Source organism: Nerophis lumbriciformis, linkage group LG27 (genome assembly GCF_033978685.3).
Source record: "Nerophis lumbriciformis linkage group LG27, RoL_Nlum_v2.1, whole genome shotgun sequence".
NCBI classification, from domain to species: domain Eukaryota; kingdom Metazoa; phylum Chordata; class Actinopteri; order Syngnathiformes; family Syngnathidae; genus Nerophis; species Nerophis lumbriciformis.
The window spans coordinates 6,722,011-6,743,930 of NC_084574.2; the positions used below are offsets into that span (position 1 = coordinate 6,722,011).

A 21,920-nucleotide genomic window follows, 5' to 3' on the forward strand; every position below is an offset into this window, starting at 1 on the left:
CGCAACCGCATCAGAAAGTCGTCAACCATCCGCCATCCACCCGATGTAACATTTGATCAGAACCGCACCCGCCCGTTGTTATATATCTAATATAGACGATGCAAGGCATTAGTGAGGTTATAAAGCTTTTGCCTGTTAAAGAAAGGAGACTGATCCAATGCAGCACAGACATTCGCGTGCCACGCTGTCACGACCCAGACGCACACCAGTGCGCAATCATATGGGAGCCGCGCTGAGCGCACCTCCAAGCGCGTCTCGCTGCCGGCGACGGCCGGGTATGGGCCCGACGCTCCAGCGCCATCCATTTTCAGGGCTAGTTGATTCGGCAGGTGGGTTGTTACACACTCCTTAGCGGGTTCCGACTTCCATGGCCACCGTCCTGCTGTCTATATCAACCAGGGTGAGCCCCACCCCTTTCGTGAGCGCACTGCGCGCGGAGTGACCCCTGTTACGCGCCCCCGGCAACAGGGGTGGCGGGCAGGTAAGCTGCGCGGGCGGAGCGCGCGGAGTGACCCCTGTTACGAGCCCCCGGCCACGGGGGTGGCAGGCAGGTAAGCTGCTTACCTGCTGCGCGTGAAGCCGGCCGCGGCGAAAGCGGACGAGGCGGGTTGTCGGTGCGGTGGGCGCGGTGGTGACCTTGGACGTGCGTCGGGCCCTTCTCGCGGATCGCCTCAGCTACGGCTCCCGGTGGGGCCCTCTCGGGGGAAGGGGCCTAGGTCCCGGACCCCGGCGAGGCGTCCCTTCTCCGCTCCGTAAAAGTGTCCATCTCTTTTTTTTTTTTTTCTTCTGTTGTGGCATATGCTGCAGGTGCCTGCTCGTTTTTCGTATGTGGGTAACAACATTTAACTATGTATATATATTTCCGAATTGGTTTAACTGCCACCCGCCTGAATCTATTTAAAATCTTCTTTTTTTTTTTTTTCAACCGCCCGACCCGACCCGCGGATAAAATCTAATTTTTTTTAATTTCATCTGCCCGATCCGCGGATAATCCGCGGACTCATCTCTACAACATAAACACAACAGGACAAATACCCAGAATCCCATGCAGCCCTAACTCTTCCGAGATACATTATACACCCCCCGCTACCAAACCCCGCCCACCTCAACCGACGCACAGAGGGGGGGGGGGGGTTGATGTGTGAGGGAGCAGGGTTGGGGTGGGGGCGGGGTTTGGTGGTAGCAGGGGTGTATAATGTAGCCCGGAAGAGTCAGGGATTCTGGGTGTTTGTTCTGTTGTGTTTATGTTGTGTTAAGGTGCAGATGTTCTCCCGAAATGTGTTTGTCATTCTTGTTTGGTTTTGGTTCAAAGTGTGGCGCATTATTAGTAAGAGTGTTAAAGTTGTTTTATATGGTCACCGTCAGTGTAACCTGTGTGGCTGTTGACCAAGTATGCCTTGCTGTCACGTACGTGGGCAAGCAAAAGATGTATATTGTATAACAAGTAGTTGGGCTGGCACGCTGTTAATACAGATTGTAGAGGGCGCCAAATGTTGTACCATCATGGCACGCCCTTATTATAGCCGTAAGGGTGAAAATCGGTAAATATTAATCCCGGGAGTTTTCTGCGAGAGGCACTGAAATCCGGAAGTCTCACGGGAAAATTGGGGGGTTCAGCAAGTAAGCTGCTGAGCCGCATCGGAGCGATCAAAGAGCCGCATGCGGCTCCGGAGCCGCGGGTTGCCGACCCCTGGTATAGTTCAAGACTTAGTCATTAGAAAACATCACTGCACATCATAATGGCAGCTACAGTTTCCATCTTAAAGATCTAAAAAAAAAAACTGTTTGGGAATATCCGGCGGGCCAGATTGAAAAGCTTTACGGGCCTTAATTTGAATTTGCCCAGGTCTGTACTAAGAGCACGACGACATAAATTGTGAAAAAAAAAAAAAAAGTGTTGACAAAAGTGCACATGGATGCTTGGTGATCACACATCACATCTCATCTGCAGCCAGTGATGACATCATTTACCTCACTGATGCACAAGTTCCAAAGGATGCAATAGCACCCGCATGAGTCACCACATTAAAAAAAAAAGAAGAATATTGGATTATAACCGACCGGTCTGATGCGTGTAGCGGCGCGGTGTCATTTGCAGCTAATTTGATGGAGGTGAACAGTGAACAGCAGTGCATAATGGCCTTTGTCAATGTCAAGCTTGCAGGCCCAGGCCATGTTTGTTTACAGTCTTTCCTACATACCGTATTTTTCAGACTATAAGTCGCAGTTTTTTTTCATAGTTTGGCCGGGCTCCAGTGCGATTTATATATGTTTTTTTCCTTCTTTATTATGCATTTTCGGCAGGTGCGACTTATACTCCGGTGCGACTTATACTCCGAAAAATACGGTACTTTATTTACCTACCGTATTTTCCGCACCATAAGGCGCCCTGGGTTAAAAGCCGCGCCTTCAATGAACGGCATATTTCAAAACTTTGTCCACCTATAAGCCGCCCGGTGTTGTAAGCCGCATCTAACTGCGCTAAAGGAATGTCAAAAAAACAGTCAGATAGGTCAGTCAAACTTTAATAATATATTAAAAACCAGCGTTCTAACAACTCTGTTCACTCCCAAAATGTACGCAAATGTGCAATCACAAACATACGTATATCAACATGGACAGAGCTGCGTGAAAAAAGCCACCCGGCCTCTTCGCGTAAACTTAAACTTACCTTAACCACTCGCTCATCTTTTCTTCATCCATCCCTTCGAGTTAGCTTTTATGATGACGCCGGCTGGAAAGGCTGGAAAGGTCTCTTTTGGCAAGGTCTTCCTTTTGAATATCACCATGGGTGGAAGTTTCTGGCCATTAGCATGGCAAGCTAGAACCACAGTGAAGGATGACTTCTCATTCCCTGTGGTGCGAATATTCACTGTACGTGCTCCAGTTGCTGTGAAATAATAATCCGTGTGCGGATGGAGAGATTGCGTCTTTTCATGAACCGGATCCCGGTCGCTTAGTAGGAGCCATTTTGTGGTCTTTACAGATGTAAACACACAAAGGAAATGAAACGTACGGTATATCCGCGCGCTTTTTCTTCTTCTACGCGGGCGGGTGGTTGCTTACAGTAGAAGAAGAAGCGCTTCCTGTTCTATGGGGGCGGGTGCTTACCTTGGCGGTTGCTTGCGTAGAAGAAGAAGCGCTTCCTGTTCTACCGGGAAAAAAGATGGCGGCTGTTTACCGAAGTTGCGAGATCGAAACTTTATGAAAATGAATCGTAATATTAATCCATATATAAAGCGCACCGGGTTAAAAGCCGCACTGTCAGCTTTTGAGTAAATTTGTGGTTTTTAGGTGCGGCTAATAGTGCGGAAAATACGGTACTCACTTTTTACTTGGAACCACAGTTCGCCAATAATGTTTGCTTCAAATAAATGCTGTCATGATTTGTCATCCTTTCCTTTTGTGCAGGTCAAGTCTTTGTCAGAGGAAGCCTCCAACAGAAAGGCCTTCATCGAGTCTCTAAAGAGGCGACTGAACGTGGCGACCAAAGAGAAAAGCCAGCACGAGGCGTCTTGTGCCAAACTGAAGGACGACCTGGAAAAAAAGGTTTGGGGATTTATCCTGAACTCATTTTACTCTACTTTTTACTTCCACCACAAGGTTATTTAATCATTGCCGTTAGTTAGTTGGTTAGTTAGTAAAATAACTAAAAATGTTAGAGCGGATTTTTATGAAACTTTTAGGAAACATCCGAAATGGAATAAGTACCGTAATTTCCGGACTATAAGGCGCACCTGACCATAAGCCGCACCAGCTAAATTTAGGGGAAAATACTGATTGCTCCATATATAAACCACACCTGACTATAAGCCGCAGGCTTTTTGATGTGTAATTACCGTAGTATGTAGGGGTTCCTGCTACCACGGAGGGGATTGTCGGGACAGAGATGACTGTTTGGGAACGCAAAGCGTCCCATTTATTAACAATAAATCTTTCAATCAAACTTTCACATTTCTGACATGGCGAACAGCATTCGTGCAGAGTACAAATAATACAACGGTGCAAAGTAATACAAAGTGCTCGCCTGTATCACGGCAGTAAAAGTGCAGTCCCGCGGCCGTTTACGTTATCAAAATAACTACTAAATACTACCGGTATATGAAAAGTCAGTCTTTAATCATTGTGTCATCGTCTTCCTCCTGCGTACTAAAACCACCGAAATCCTCTTCGTCGGTGTCGGAGAAGAACAGGTCCAAAATGGCGTCGTCAGCCACTCTCTCTCCTTTGTTCTCGCTCTCAAAACCTTCCTCTTCGTCAGTGGAATCAACGGCTCCGGCTTCGTCAGTCGTTACGCCGTCCTCTTCATCATCATCATATGCACTTCTCCGTTTGTTTTCCATATTGAGGGTGTTTGCATGAACACTTCCTTCGTGCAAACTGTCGCTGACGCTCTCCTACTCTTTGTTTTGCTCTCGTTACCTGGCGCCAGATGTCTGCCTCGGTCTCGCGCATCCTCGGTAGTGCGCGCCCCTGGTTACCGTAAGCCGTAGAAAAGCCGCACCGTTGTATAAGCCGCAGGGACCAGAACGAGGGAAAAAAGTAGCGGCTTATAGTCCGGAAATTACGGTAATAACTTATTGGAATTTGGGCCTAATGCTGTTTTTTTTTACTAGTCTTTTACGTGAATGAGCTAAATAATATTATTTGATATTTTACGCCAGGTGCCCACGGGCACCAGGTCGCCCATAAGGACCAGATGAGTCGCCCGCTGGCCTGTTCTAAAAATAGCTCAAATAGCAGCACTTACCAGTGAGATGCCTCTATTTTTTAAATTTTATTTATTTACTAGCAAGCTGGTCTCGCTTTGCTCGACATTTTTAATTCTAAGAGAGACAAAACTCAAATAGAATTTTATGTTTTTATTTATACTATTTTATTCATTTATTTTTTTATCGTGTTCTGTTTGTGTTGTGTTGTGTTTGCTCGGTACTCGTATTATCTTTTAACCTGTTCATTGTACAGCACTTTGGCTACCCCTGTGGTGAATTTTAAATGTGCTTTATAAATAAAGTTGATTTGATTTGATTTAAAAATCCAAGAAAATATTTTAAGGACTTGGTCTTCACTAACTGACAAAGAAACAGATAACAGATTTGGTGTCCAGTTCAAAGTGTGACATGATTTATTTAAACATTTGAGAGTTGACTTTTGTATTTTACATGAGTTATTATTTGTACAAACATGGTGCAAAATAATTCATGATTTGTTAAAAAATGTTAGTGGCTAGCTAGTTAAAATGGGATATTGTGATTTCACAAGACTGTCTTAGAAGTGATCATTTGAAAATGTTCAATTTGAAAAATGTGCACTTAGAGAAAATATAAAAAATAAAGTGTTGCATATTGATATTTATCTGTTTCTATATATATTTATTGTGAGAAATCATTAAGATGATCAGTGTTTCCACAAAGATAAATATAATTAATTATTAATAATAACATAGAGTTAAAGGTTCACTATTCTTTATTTATTTTAAATTGCCTTTCAAATGTCTATTCTTGGTGTTGGCTTTTATCAAATACATTTCCCCCCAAAAATGCGACTTATACTCCAGCGCGGCTTATATATGTTTTTTCCCTTCTTTATTATGCATTTTCGGCCGGTGCGACTTATACTCCGGAGCGATTTATACTCTGAAAAATACGGTAGCTTTCAGTCATTTGCCTTTAAAAAAAAATGCAGCTACCTGCAATCTGCAGTCACACTAATGTAGTGTAGCACAAATAATCAGAAAATATTGAGATAAAATTGTCTCTTAGTGGACATATTTAGTGAATCAGAGGGTTTAGATTTAAACATGTCCTAAAAAGTCTTTAAACAGGATTCCTAAAATATGCAGAAAACCTATAATACCGCATTTTTCGGAGTATAAGTCGCTCTGGAGTATAAGCCGCACCAGCCAAAAATGCATAATAAAGAAGGAAAAAAAACATATATAAGTCGCACTGGAGTATAAGTCGCATATTTTGGGGAAATGTATTTGATAAAAGCCAATACCAAGAATAGACATTTGAAAGGCAATTTAAAATAAATAAAGAATAGTGAACAACAGGCTGAATAAGTGTACGTTATATGAGGCATAAATAACCAACTGGTATGTTAACGTAACATATTATGGTAAGAGTCATTCAAATAACTATAACATATAGAACATGCTATACGTTTACCAAACAATCTGTCACTCCTAATCGCTAAATCCCATGAAATCTTATACGTCTAGTCCAGGGGTGCTCATTACGTCGATCGTGAGCTACCGGTCGATCGCGGAGGGTGTGTCAGTCGATCGCCAGCCAGGCATTAAAAAAATAGTCCTAAAAAATGAGTGATCATAAATCTTCACTATGACGTCACTTGATTGACATTCACGGCACCCGAGGGTCTTCTGAGATGACGCTGGCTGCTGCCAGCTCATTAAAATTACCGACAGGAAGGCGAGAAACACTTTATTTTAACAGACTCTGGCGCCGTACCTGTCGTCAAAACTCCAAAGACTGACTGCACAGTTGCACAATAAAAGCTCTGCTTCATCCTGCCTGCGCTAACAAAATAAGAGTCTCAGAAAGCTGGCAAGCTACGGAGTTTGCCGACAATGTATTTCTTGTAAAGTGTATACAAAGGAGTACGGAAGCTGGACAAATAAGATGCCAAAAAGCAACCACTTTCATGTGGTATTGGACAGAAAGGAGGACTTTTTTCTCCTCCATTCGAAAATGCGGACGTTATCATCACGACTGTCTGATTCCTATCAATGCAAGTCATCAGAATCAGGTAATACACCAACTTATATTCTTGTCTTCATGAAAGAAAGCAATCTATATGTGTTAAACATGCCTGTTTTATCTTTAAACACATTTAACTTATTAACAATATTAACTATATGTGTTAAACATGCTTGTATTATCATTAAACACCTTTAACTTATTAACAATATTAACTATATGTGTTAAACATGCTTGTATTATCTTTAAACACCTTCAACTTGTTAACAATATTAACTATATGTATTAAACATACTTGTATTATCATTAAACACCTTTAATTTATTAACAATATTAACTATATGTGTTAAACATGCTTGTATTATCATTAAACACCTTTAACTTATTAACAATATTAACTATGTGTTAAAGATGCTTGTATTATCATTAAACACCTTTAACTTATTAACAATATTAACTGTGTTAAACATGCTTGTATTATCATTAAACACCTTTAACTTATTAACAATATTAACTATGTGTTAAACATGCTTGTATTATCATTAAACACCTTTAACTTATTAACAATATTAACTATATGTGTTAAACATGTTTGTATTATCTTTAAACACCTTTAACTTATTAACAATATTAACTATATGTGTTAAACATGCTTGTATTATCTTTAAACACCTTTAACTTATTAACAATATTAACTATATGTGTTAAACATGCTTGTATTATCATTAAACACTTTTAACTTATTAACAATATTAACTATATGTGTTAAACATGCTTGTATTATCATTAAACACCTTTAACTTATTAAAAATATTAACTATATGTGTTAAACATGCTTGTATTATCTTTAAACACCTTTAACTTATTAACAATATTAACTATATGTGTTAAACATGCTTGTATTATCTTTAAACACCTTTAACTTATTAACAATATTAACTATATGTGTTAAACATGCTTGTATTATCTTTAAACACCTTTAACTTATTAACAATATTAACTATATGTGTTAAACATGCTTGTATTATCTTTAAACACTTTTAACTTATTAAGAATATTAACTATATGTGTTAAACATGCTTGTATTATCATTAAACACCTACCCAGTGGCCCAGTGGTTAGAGTGACCACCCTGAGATCGGTAGGTTGTGAGTTCAAACCCCAGCCGAGTCATACCAAAGACTACAAAAAATGGGACCCATTACCTTCCTGCTTGGCACTCAGCATCAAGGGTTGAAATTGGGGGTTAAATCACCAAAAATGATTCCCGGGCGTGGCCACCGCTGCTGCCCACTGCTCCCCTCACCTCCCAGGGGGTGATCAAGGGTGATGGGTCAAATGCAGAGAATAATTTCGCCACACCTAGTGTGTGTGTGACAATCATTGGTACTTAACTTAATTTATTAACAATATTAACTATATGTGTTAAACATGCTTGCATTATCATTAAACACCTTTACCTTGTTAACAAAAACATATATTTCATAAATAAGTAAATATAAATTATATATATGAATGAGGTAGATCCCCACGACTTGATCAATTGAAAAGTAGCTCGCCTGCAGAAAAAGTGTGAGCACCCCTGGTCTAGTCTCTTACGTGAATGAGATAAATAATATTATTTGATATTTTACGCTAATGTGTTAATAATTTCACACATAAGTCACTCCTGAATATATAAGTCGCACCCCCGGCCAAACTATGAAAAAAACTGCGACTTATAGTCCGAAAAATACGGTATTCTGTTTTTATTTACCATTTACACAAGGTGCCAATTTCACTGCTTTTGGGTTCTGTAATAGGAATGTTTTTTTTTTAATACATGTTTTCACACTATACTCAGAATATGCCGCAACCTTGGTCTTTGTAAAGAACTGAGTAGTCCTTCTTCGTTGCAGGAGCAGAGAGTTCATGCCCTCCAGGCTCGCGCGGCCGCCAGCGATCAGGCTTTGGCCGCTCTGGAACACAGCGCCACTGAGCAAATGGAGAGACTGACCGAGCAGAGCTCCCAAGCGTTGGACGGGCTTCAGAGGCAGCTCGGCCAGGCCTCCTCCCAGCTGGAGCAGCTTCACGCTTTCATCAAGGTGCGCCCGCTAAAGGCCCGCTTAGATCAAAGGCCAAAGGGCTGAATCATGGAGCGTGTCTTAAATCACTGTCAGGGGCCAGAATATATATTATAGAAGATTGATGTCATTATGCACACTTTTTTCCTATTGCTTAAGGAGATAAAGGCCATCACAGGTAGATAAATTAGATGTTAGAGGGAATTGGCTTGGTTATTTTTGTAGAGATGTAATCCATCATCTGGAGCTTTGTTTGTCTATCTGGCACACACTGATAAAGAGTGTCACCCACCACAACTTGGCTGTGCTGACAGCTGTCTGTCAAAAAGAGACAAAGCTCGGCAGAGATAGCGATGTCTATTTTCTGCACATACATAAATCATGCACATGGTTTGGTGGCGCTTTGCCAGCTTTCATCTGATTCTTTGGTGGATAAGTTCTTTTATCGCCTTCTCCAACTTTCAAACAAACCTGGGATCAGTTGAGTGTAACGGTACACAAAAACTTCGGTTCGGTTCGGTACGTACCTCGGTTTAGAGGTCACGGTTCGGTTCATTTTCGGTACAGTAAGAAAACAACAAAATATACGTTTTTTGGTTATTTTATTTACCAAATTTGTAAACAATGGCATAACATACATATACACACAGGGTCCATTGCCAGGGTTAATATGGTCAACATATATAAAATAAAAACTAAATAAGATAAGGCTCAGAATGGTTTCTTAACAAAACCTTTCTACTACCTACTCAGTGGCCTAGTGGTTAGAGTGTCCGCCCTGAGATCGGTAGGTTGTGAGTTCAAACCCCAGCCGAGTCATACCAAAGACTATAAAAATGGGACCCATTACCTCCCTGCTTGGCACTCAGCATCAAGGGTTGGAATTGGGGGTTAAATCACCAAAAATGATTCCCGGGCGCGGCACCGCTGCTGCCCACTGCTCCCCTCACCTCCCAGGGGGTGATCAAAGGGGATGGGTCAAATGCAGAGGACAAATTTCACCACACCAAGTGTGTGTGTGACAATCATTGGTACTTTAACTTTAACTTAACAAACCCCATTTCTATATGAGTTGGGAAATTGTGTTAGATGTAAATATAAACGGAATAAAATGATTTGCAAATCCTTTTCAACCCATATTCAGTTGAATATGCTACAAAGACAAGATATTTGATACTTTATTTTTTTTTTGCAAATAATAATTCACTTAGAATTTCATGGCTGCAACACGTGCCAAAGTAGTTGGGAAAGGGCATGTTCACCACTGTGTTACATCACCTTTTCTTTTAACAACACTCAATAAACGATTGGGAACTGAGGAAACTAATTGTTGAAGCTTTGAAAGTGGAATTCTTTCCCATTCTTGTTTTATGTAGAGCTTCAGTCGTTCAACAGTCCGGTGTCGTATTTTACGCCCCATAATGCGCCACACATTTTCGATGGGAGACAGGTCTGGACTGCAGGTGGGCCAGGAAGTACCCGCACTCTTTTTTTACAAAGCCACGCTGTTGTAACACGTGCTGAATGTGGCTTGGCATTGTCTTGCTGAAATAAGCAGGGGCGTCCATGAAAAACATGGCGCTTAGATGGCAGCATATGTTGGTCCAAAACCTGTATGTACCTTTCAGCATTAATGGCGCCTTCACAGATGTGTAAGTTACCCATGTCTTGGGCACTAATGCACCCCCATACCATCACAGATGCGTCGATACATTTGGTCCGGATGACACGGTGTTGAATATTTCCAAAAACTATTTGAAATGTGGACTCGTCAGACCACAGAACACTTTTCCACTTTGCATGAGTCCATCTTAGATGATCTCGGGCCCAGAGAAGCCGGCGGCGTTTCTGGATGTTGTTGATAAATGGCTTTCGCTTTGCATAGTAATAATGACTTAGATTTATATAGCGCTTTTCTAGACACTCAAAGCGCTTCACAGAGAAGTGAGAAGCCATCATTCATTCACACCTGGTGGTGGTAAGCTACTTTCATAGCCACAGCTGCCCTGGGGTAGACTGACGGAAGCGTGGCTGCAATTTGCGCCAACGGCCCCTCCGACCACCACCTATCATTCATCATTCAATTCACCGGTGTGAGTGGCACCGGGGGCAAAGGGTGAAGTGTCCTGCCCAAGGACACAACGGCAGCGATTTTGGATGGTGAGAGGCGGGGAGCGAACCTGCAACCCTCAGGTTTCTGGCATGGTTACTCTACCCACTACGCCATGCCGCCCCAGGCTAGTAGAGCTTTAACTTGCACTTACAGATGTAGCGACGAATTGTATTTAGTGACAGTGGTTTTCTGAAGCGTTCCTGAGCCCATGTGGTGATATCCTTTAGAGATTGATGTCGGTTTTTGATACAGTGCCGTCTGAGGGATCGAAGGTCACGGTCATTCAATGTTGGTTTCCGGCCATGCCGCTTACGTGGAGTGATTTCTCCAGATTCTCTGAACCTTTTGATGATATTATGGACCGTAGATGTTGAAATCCATACATTTCTTGCAATTGCACTTTGAGAAACGTTGTTCTTAAACTGTTTGACTATTTGCTCACGCAGTTGTGGACAAAGGGGTGTACCTCGCCCCATCCTTTCTTGTGAAAGACTAAGCAATTTTTGGGAAGTTGTTTTTATACCCAATCATGGCACCCACCTGTTCCCAATTAGCCTGTTCACCTGTGGGATGTTCCAAATAAGTGTTTGATGAGCATTCCTCAACTTTATCAGTATTTATTGCCACCTTTCCCAACTTCTTTGTCACGTGTTGCTGGCATCAAATTCTAAAGTTAATGATTATTTGCAAAAAAAAAAAATGTTTATGAGTTTGAACATCAAATATGTTGTCTTTGTAGCATATTCAACTGAATATGGGTTGAAATTATTTGCAAATCATTGTATTCCGTTTATATTTACACCTAACACAATTTCCCAACTCATATGGAAACGGGGTTTGTACATATAAAGTGCTTTTTTTGATTGATTGAGACTTTTATTAGTAGATTACACAATACAGTACATATTCCGTACAATTGACCACTAAATGGTAACACCCCAATAAGTTTTTCAACTTGTTTAATCCACGTTAATCAACATTAAACTGCCTCAAGTTGTTGCTCAGATTAAATAAAATGACAAAACTTTTCTTCTACATATAAAAAGTGCAACATTAAACAGTTTCAAGTCAACTCAGCCTCAGATTAACTTTTCTTCCCCCCCCCCCCCCCCCCTAGCCTGGCTAACTTGGCAGTAAGAGGATATATGGACTCATTGTTCTTCCACCATAGAAGTGGGTCAAAATCTAGTTTTTAATGCTGCTATAAAAACATTTGTTATTGCTTTAGCCCTGCCTGACTCACCGAGGAGAGGCTGCTTGAATGCGGTGGTGACGCTTCAAATGGGTTAGCATGTTTGACGTGTTGTCAGAAGCAGCTGCTGAACAATGTCGGCAAACCTCCATCCTCCATTGTTGTATCGCGCAGCCAAAGTGTTCCCAAACGGGAGATCTTAACGAGGCAGGAGGGTCTTCCAGCTCTGGCTTTTACATGTTGTAGTAGCCCGTTAGCTGTTTAGCATGCCGTGTGTTGTGCCTCGGTGTGCATTGTTTACACAACGTGCGGTACGCTACTTAATACGTCCGTGTGGAAACTCGTTCGGTACACCTCCGAACCGAAGTTTTAATAATGTAATAATATTTCAATATTTATTAATATTTTTTAATATATATGGATGGCTGAAGAGGATTGGAAACAGGGGACCTTTTAGGGACACGGAAAGGTTTGGGTGCCCATTATCTGGCTCTTCCGTCAAAATGGTGTCAGAAGTAGGATGGTGAACTACTAAGTTGGGCCACTGGGTAATACCACTGTACGGTTTATCTAAAAGAAAAATTTGTAGGACATAGTGTAGGCCAGAAAAGAATGTGTCCACATTCCGGATCTCCTGACTTAATAGTGTCAGAAGTAGGGGTGTAACAATACGTGTATTTGTATTGAACCGTTTCGGTACGGGGATTCCGGTTCGGTTCGGAGGTGTACCGAACAAGTTTCCATACGGACATATTAAGTAGCGTAACGCACGTTGTGTAAACAATGCACACCGAGGCACAACACACGGCATGCTAGTAGCTAACGGGCTAGGATAGACTGACCATACATCCTCTTTTCACCGGACATGTCCTCTTTTGCGGAGCTGTCAGGGCGGAGTTTCTTAAATGCCTCAAATGTCCGGCATTTTGAGTTAGGGTTGCGTGTATTTTCAATGTACGTTCAGGGTTAAGAAGGGGTTAAAAACAAAACAGCATTGGTGAGGGAGGGGCAGAGACAGAGAGAGAGAGAGAGTTATGATAAACGCGCATGCGTCGCCAGGCTCTGCTTTTTATCCATAGATTTATCACATTTAATGTTTTATTATCTATAGCAGGGGTGTCAAAAGTGTGCCCTGGAGGCCATTTGCGGCCCACAGCTAATATTTTAAAGGCCCACGGCACATTCTAAAAATACTAGTAAAATAAACAAAAACATAACAAAAGTGAAATAAAAAAGCTTAAAGGTTAAATGTCATTTAGAAAAAGTTGCAATGTTGACTAATAAAACAAAGCTGTTTTTTTTCTTTTTATTTATAAGTGGTTGATTTATATAGGCTAGTAAGGTAAAGTTTTGTACCTGACAAGTTTCGGCTATCTTGCTTCTGCAGCTTTCATCAGAGGTGTCACGTGATGTTAGTGTGACGTCATCTGTGACGTGTTGTATGGATTGTTCCATCCCACCACTTCAGGTGGGATGGAAACATGTCAGGTACACAACTTTACCTTACTAGCCTATATAAATCAACCACTTTAAATACACAATAGTAGGCTAAATGAACCTCTTCAACATGTTTTTTGTCTTTCAAACTGTCATTGCTCAAAACATAATATTGAATCAAAATCAATGTTATTATGAATTATTGACCTATCCAAGGTTCCCATTACTTCACATCAAATATTCCACTAAGAAAAATATTTTTGGTGGAAGATTTTGCAAATTTGGTAAATAAATAACCCGAAAATTTCTATTTTGTTGTTTTCTTACTGTACCGAAAATGAACCGAACCGTGACCTCTAAACCGAGGTACGTACCGAACCAAAATTTTGGTGTACCGTTACACCCCTAGTTTCAGACCATATTGTTCTAAAAAAATAATAATATGGTCCCTGAATCGTATCGGCAACCACAAATTCTGAATCAATCAAATTGTTGTTACAACGAATTGTTACACCCCTAATACTTAGCATCTATTGTACGTGTACCCTTTAAAGGGGAACATTATCACCAGACCTATGTAAGCGTCAATATATACCTTGATGTTGCAGAAAAAAGACCATATATTTTTTTAACCGATTTCCGAACTCTAAATGGGTGAATTTTGGCGAATTAAACGCCTTTCTATTATTCGCTCTCGGAGCGATGATGTCACATCGGGAAGCAATCCGCCATTTTTTCAAACACCAAGTCAAATCAGCTCTGTTATTTTCCGTTTTTTTTCGACTGTTTTCCGTACCTTGGAGACATCATGCCTCGTCGGTGTGTTGTCGGAGGGTGTAACAACACCAACAGGGACGGATTCAAGTTGCACCAGTGGCCCAAAGATGCGAAAGTGGCAAGAAATTGGACGTTTGTTCCGCACACTTTACCGACGAAAGCTATGCTACGACAGAGATGGCAAGAATGTGTGGATATCCTGCGACACTCAAAGCATATGCATTTCCAACGATAAAGTCAAAGAAATCTGCCGCCAGACCCCCATTGAATCTTCCGAAGTGTGTGAGCAATTCAGGGACAAAGGACCTCGGTAGCACGGCAAGCAATGGCGACAGTTTGTTCCCGCAGACGAGCAGGCTAAACCCCCTATCGACCCTAGCTTCCCTGGCCTGCTGACATCAACTCCAAAACTGGACAGATCAGCTTTCAGGAAAAGATAGCGGATGAGGGTATGTCTACAGAATATATTAATTGATGAAAATTGGGCTGTCTGCACTCTCAAAGTGCATGTTGTTGCCAAATGTATTTCATATGCTGTAAACCTAGTTCATAGTTGTTAGTTTCCTTTAATGCCAAACAAACACATACCAATCGTTGGTTAGAAGGCGATCGCCGAATTCGTCCTCGCTTTCTCCCGTGTCGTTTTCGTCGGTTTCGCTTGCATACGGTTCAAACCGATATGGCTCAATAGCTTCAGTTTCTTCTTCAATTTCGTTTTCGCTACCTGCCTCCACACTACAACCATCCGTTTCAAAACATGCGTAATCCGTTGAATCGCTTAAGCCGCTGAAATCCGAGTCTGAATCCGAGCTAATGTCGCTATAGCTTGCTGTTCTTTCCGCCATGTTTGTTTGTGTCGGCATCACTATGTGACGTCACAGGAAAATGGACGGGTGGTTAAAATCAGGCACTTTGAAGCTTTTTTTTAGGGATATTGCGTGATGAGTAACATTTTGAAAAAAACTTCGAAAAATATAATAAGCCACTGGGAACTGATTTTTAATGGTTTTAACCCTTCTGAAATTGTGATAATGTTCCCCTTTAAAGAGTAGGTGCTAGAGATGCGCGGTTTGCGGGCACAACCGCGGAGTCCGCGGATTATCCGCGGATCGGGCGGATGAAATTTAAAAAAATTAGATTTTATCCGCGGGTCGGGTCGGGTCGGGCGGTTGAAATAAAAAAAAATTAGATTTTAAATAGATTCAGGCGGGTGGCAGTTAAACCAATTGGGAAATATATATACATAGTTAAATGTTGTTACCCACATACGAAAAACGAGCAAGCACCTGCTGCATATGCCACAACAGAAGAAAAAAAAAAAAAGAGATGGACACTTTTACGGAGCGGAGAAGGCCCCCGACGCCTCGCCGGGGTCCGGGACCGAGGCCCCTTCCCCCGAGAGGGCCCCACCGGGAGCCGTAGCTGAGGCGATCCGCGAGAAGGGCCCGACGCACGTCCAGGGTCACCACCGCGCCCACCGCACCGACACCCCGCCTCGTCCGCCTTTGCCGCGGCCGGCGTCACGCGCAGCAGGTAAGCAGCTTACCTGCCCGCCACCCCCGTGGCCGGGGGCTTGTAACAGGGGTCACTCCGCGCGCTCCGCCCGCGCAGCTTACCTGCCCGCCACCCCTGTTGCCGGGGGCGCGTAACAGGGGTCACTCCGTGCGCAGTGCGCTCACGAAAGGGGTGGGGCTCACCCTGGTTGATATAGACAGCAAGACGGTGGCCATGGACGTCGGAACCCGCTAAGGAGTGTGTAACAACCCACCTGCCGAATCAACTAGCCCTGAAAATGGATGGCGCTGGAGCGTCGGGCCCATACCCGGCCGTCGCCGGCAGCGAGACGCGCTTGGAGGTGCGCTCAGCGCGGCTCCCATATGATTGCGCACTGGTGTGCGTCTGGGTCGTGACAGCGTGGCACGCGAATGTCTGTGCTGCATTGGATCAGTCTCCTTTCTTTAACAGGCAAAAGCTTTATAACCTCACTAATGCCTTGCATCGTCTATATTAGATATATAACAACGGGCGGGTGCGGGCGGATGGCAGGCGGGTGCGGTTCTGATCAAATGTTACATCGGGTGGATGGCGGATGGTTGACGACTTTCTGATGCGGTTGCGGATGAAATAATTGCCTATCCGCGCATCTCTAGTAGGTGCGTTATTTTTATTGGCGGAAACATTGAAATGTAGTTGACCGTGCTCGCATTGCGTCTCACCTCCGTTTCCCATCACCTGGGGCAGGTGGGGGCCATTGTGATGTTGTTGTTGAGGATTCACATCATTGTTTGCCTGCCCCTGGCTCCTGTGATCCCCTATAAGAACAGCCGGCCCTTTGATTGGGCTGCCTACGTCCGGAGGAGATTTACTCTTGCCGTGTATTGATCAGGACTGGGGGGGTTGTGCATGTGTGTGTGTGTGTGTGTGTCTCAATGTCTTTATGGGCTTGTTTTTTTGTTGTGTTTGTGCCTGAATGTGTATGCAGAGAATAGTTTCATTCCTATTGAGTGCCAGCAGACCCATACGCCTCAGGCACTGCTAAAAAAAATTGGCCTTGAATCCAATGTGCACAAAAACTGTAAGTTTATTGTTCTTCTTTTAAATAACAACTAAATGTCAAATTGACTTTTAAGTGCAGGGAATCCAATGTGTCAAAACAGTTTTTTTGGAGCACTGATAACCCTGAATGCCCTTATCCTAGAATTCATTTTGTGGCGAGTCTAATGAACGTGGATCATTTTCTCCTCCTTGACGCTTCTTGTGTTTTTGAAGGGCCCTTTGTGCCCTCGTGCGTGTGTGTGAAAAGGTTCAGTTATTATTGAAGATGTCTTTTTAGCTGCTCATTTGATCCCCATCGCTATGCCTTAATCCTCGCCTCGTCTAAATTGGCCCTCTGGCTATAGTGATTGTGCTGCTAGCCCCGGCTAAGAGCTCTCAACAAACACACACACACACACACACACACACACACACACACAACACCTACTGTGTGCGAGTGTGTTCCGTTGTTCCTCCCGCGGCCCGAAATGGGGTGATGAATTCCCTTCTTAATCTCTTTCCAGATTATTCCACATGCAGGGTTTAGGTCAATTAAATGTAACCCTCCACTAGTGACAGTGAATATCTATTAAGGCCGTAAATGAAAGAATGGGATGTGTAATGTGCTATGTATTCCTTACGGATAAACACTTTTTTTTTACAAAACCAGCTCCATTTATCAGATCAAATACACAATAGTTACTAAGGGTGTAACGGTACACAAACATTTCGGTTCGGTACGTACCTCGGTTTAAAGGTCACGGTTCGGTTCATTTTCGGTACAGTAAGAAAACAACAAAATATACATTTTTTGCTTATTTATTTACCAAATTTTTAAACAATGGCTTTATCCTTTTAACATTGGGAACACTTTAATAATTCTGCCCATGTTAATCAACATTAAACTGCCTCAAATTGTTGCTCAGATTAAAGAAAATGACAAAACTTTTCTTCAAGTGCAACATTAAACAGTTTCAAGTCAACTCATCATGCTTAATTTATTACAGCATTTGGGAAGCCTGTAGTTGATTTATTATGTAAATGTTATATTTTTATCAACATGTGATAGCAGGGACCCTGCCATTCAAAACTAGGCTGCTCCATTACTAATGATTAATGTAACTATAGCTGAAAAAATGGTCCAATAGCAATAGGAGAGACTATTCATCCCTGAACACCATGGAGTTCATGTAGGCTTAATGATGCATTTACATATTATATCAACTATCAGAGACAGAAACTCTTCATTTAACATAATGTCCTTTTTTGCTGCTTCAACACAGCTCAATCAACACAGAAAAAGGGTAAAGTGAAATAACAGACGGACAGGGCTTTGCTGTCCGTAACACACACACCGCAAAATGAGCTAACGTTACGCTAAAAGTGAATTAGCCTTCAAGCCAGGACTGCGAGCGAGCTAAGCTGCCGTTTATATTTCTAGAAGGTCAACGGGCTCATAGTGATGTTACTAGTAGTTGACTGGGAGGTGTTTATTATCATTTGGGGAGAGTCCGCTGCCTGATGCTTATCTGCTAAACGCTAAGCACTGACTACATGCGCTCTGAATACGCACTGCTGATTGGCTGTTACTGCTCTGTTTGTAACCAATCAGATGGTTGTGTGGGTGGGACAATGCTGGGTGCTGTGTAGAGGACTGACAGAGACAGAGGCAGAACGCGGACTTTAGCTTTTGGCTACTTAATATGTCCGTGTGGAAACTCGTTCGGTACACCTCCGAACCGAACCAAAACCCCCGTACCGAAACGGTTCAATACAAATACACGTACCGTTACACCCCTAATAGTTATGATTTATTAATATCCATCTAACAGTGTTAACTCTAAGGTTAGAAGCAGTCGATTGCAAAAATATTTCTAGACTTCTGATTGGCTAAACCCATTTAAATGAATGCATTGCACTTTTTAACAGGATAACCACCATCAACCTTTTAATAACCTCTCGGAACTATCCCACTATCGGAATTATACTATTCCCAACTGTATAATAATATCCATCCATCCATTTTCTACCGCTTATTCCCTTTGGGGTCGCGGGGGGCGCTGGAGCCTATCTCAGCTACAATCGGGCGGAAGGCGGGGTACACCCTGGACAAGTCGCCACCTCATCACAGGGCCAACACAGATAGACAGACAACATTCACACTCACATTCACACACTAGGGCCAATTTTAGTGTTGCCAATCAACTTATCCCCAGGTGCATGTCTTTGGAGGTGGGAGGAAGCCGGAGTACCCGGAGGGAACCCACGCAGTCACGGGGAGAACATGCAAACTCCACACAGAAAGAACCCAAGACTACTCAGGACCTTCGTATTGTGAGGCAGATGCACTAACCCCTCTGCCACCGTGAAGCCCTTAAAATAAGTATATTCTCACTAATAACAAGTGCACTTTTCTTGGTAGAAAAAAAAGAGACCTTTTCGCTCAATATTTTGAAAAATATTCTTAAATTAAGTAAATGCTAGTGCCATTATCTTGACAAAATGATATATATTTTTTCATGCTTGAAGTAAGAAATGATGACTTTAAAAAAGTAGTTTTATACTTGTGAGTGTTGATGACACAGCTTTGCAACAGTTGATATTCTAGTTTCAAGCATGTTTTACTCAATATAGGTCATCAAATCTCAGCAACAAGCTGTAATATCTTACTGAGATCATTTAGGAGCAAAACACTTAAAACAAGTAAAACACTCTAACATAAAATCTGCTTAGTGAAAAGAATTATCTTATCAGACAGAAAATAAGCAAATATCACCCTTATTTGAGATATTTAATCTTACTTAGATTTCACTTTTTGCAGTGCACACACTGCAAAAAGTCAGTGTTTAAAAACAAGAAAAAAAAATACAAAAATGAGGGGTATTTTATTTGAACTAAGCAAAATTATCTGCCAATAGAACAAGAAAATTCGGCTTGTCAAGACTTTCCAAAACGAGTAAAATTAGCGAACTTCAATGAACCCAAACTACCTTAAAATAAGTATATTCTCACTAATAACAAGTGCACTTTTCTTGGTAGAAAAAAAATATTTTTTGCTCAATAGGTTGAAAAATCATCTTAAATTAAGTAAATGCTAGTGCCATTATCTTGACATAATGATATTTTATTTTTCTTGCTTGAAGTAAGAAATTATTACTTTAAAAAAGTAGTTTTATACTTGTGAGTGTTGATGACACAGCTTTGCAACACTTGATATTCTAGTTTCAAGCATGTTTTACTCAATATAGGTCATCAAATCTCAGCAACAAGCTGTAATATCTTACTGAGATCATTTAAAACCCTTAAAACAAGTAAAACACTCTAACGTAAAATCTGCTTAGTGAGAAGAATGATCTTATCAGACAGAAAATAAGCAAAAATCACCCTTATTTGACATATTTCATCTTACTTAGATTTCACTTTTTTCAGTGCACAAGTCTCTTCCTGCAGACTTAATAGAGATGTTTGCCACGCTTTCAAAATCTTCATCAGTCTTTGCGCTGGTCTTTTCCCTCATCTCCCCCCTCGCTCGGTTACATTATGTTCTCTCTGAAAGCAAAGTTGTACTCTTTTTCTTTTTTTTGTTTATTTGTTTGCGTTGCGCTGAGAGCCGGCGCCGTCCCCCAGCTTCCCTCGCCTGACCATCTATTCCAAGGTCAGCTTTTCGGCGGGCTTACAGGGGAATGATACGGAAGATTATTGCCTCGATCAATAAGCCCGGAATGAAGCAGAGGGGAGTTTGCTTTATTGACTTGCTCGTGTACAGTGGCAGTTTTAACATTTAATTGTCTCGCTGTATTTAGAGCAAACTTCCCATTTAGCGCCCCGGCCGCCGCGCCATCCCGGGCCCCGTTGCTCGCCTTCGCTTCGCCGTCCACTCGGGCACCATTTTGCGCAGGCCCCCTCGTAGCTTAATTATTAACAGTGTTATGCTGCCCTGTTGTGCGGCGAGACCTTCAGAAAGCAAATAAATAAATGAATGGCTGCATTTTCAGGCGCCTCTCCGCTTCTGATGAATGATTCTCTGTCTGTGGAGATTTTAGCAAAAAAATGGAGGTGTGTTTGATATCGAAGCCGCGTTCCCGCAGCTTTCCAATCGACGGGGCAGCGAACCCACCGGACCGCGCTCCCTCCAAAGCAAAACCGGGGAGAATCTGGGTGTGTCAAACTCAATATTCCTCCATAATGCACCAGTCCTCGCTGGCGCATGCTTGATCAATTTCATTTATTCATCCGCCATCCGAGGTTCGACTATCCGGCGAGGAGGCTACGCCGGATAGTCGAACCTCGGATTCAGGAGGAACAGTGTGGTTTTAGTCCTGGTCGTGGAACTGTGGACCAGCTCTATACTCTCGGCAGGGTCCTTGAGGGTGCGTGGGAGTTTGCCCAACCAGTCTACATGTGCTTTGTGGACTTGGAGAAGGCATTCGACCGTGTCCCTCGGGAAGTCCTGTGGGGAGTGCTCAGAGAGTATGGGGTATCGGACTGTCTGATTGTGGCAGTCCGCTCCCTGTATGATCAGTGCCAGAGCTTGGTCCGCATTGCCGGTAGTAAGTCGGACACGTTTCCAGTGAGGGTTGGACTCCGCCAAGGCTGCCCTTTGTCACCCATTCTGTTCATAACTTTTATGGACAGAATTTCTAGGCGCAGTCAAGGCGTTGAGGGGATCTGGTTTGGTGGCTGCAGGATTAGGTCTCTGCTTTTTGCAGATGATGTGGTCCTGATGGCTTCATCTGGCCAGGATCTTCAGCTCTCACTGGATCGGTTCGCAGCCGAGTGTGAAGCGACTGGGATGAGAATCAGCACCTCCAAGTCCGAGTCCATGGTTCTCGCCCGGAAAAGGGTGGAGTACCATCTCCGGGTTGGGGAGGAGATCTTGCCCCAAGTGGAGGAGTTCAAGTACCTCGGAGTCTTGTTCACGAGTGAGGGAAGAGTGGATCGTGAGATCGACAGGCGGATCGGTGCGGCGTCTTCAGTAATGCGGACGCTGTATCGATCCGTTGTGGTGAAGAAGGAGCTGAGCCGGAAGGCAAAGCTCTCAATTTACCGGTCGATCTACGTTCCCATTGTTGCGTTTTGGA

At 42.7% G+C, this 21,920-nt stretch overlaps 1 protein-coding gene across 3 annotated transcripts in view; it reads left to right on the plus strand.

Moving 5' to 3' along the window:
* cntln (centlein, centrosomal protein) overlaps window positions 1–21,920 on the plus strand; it is a 432,451-nt gene that overhangs the window by 329,946 nt on the left and 80,585 nt on the right. For all 3 annotated transcript variants that reach the window (XM_061922942.1, XM_061922945.1, XM_061922943.1), the window contains 2 exons: window positions 3,412–3,549; window positions 8,621–8,806. In XM_061922942.1, coding sequence (XP_061778926.1) covers window positions 3,412–3,549; window positions 8,621–8,806 — 324 coding nt within the window. The remainder of the gene's footprint in view (window positions 1–3,411; window positions 3,550–8,620; window positions 8,807–21,920) is intronic.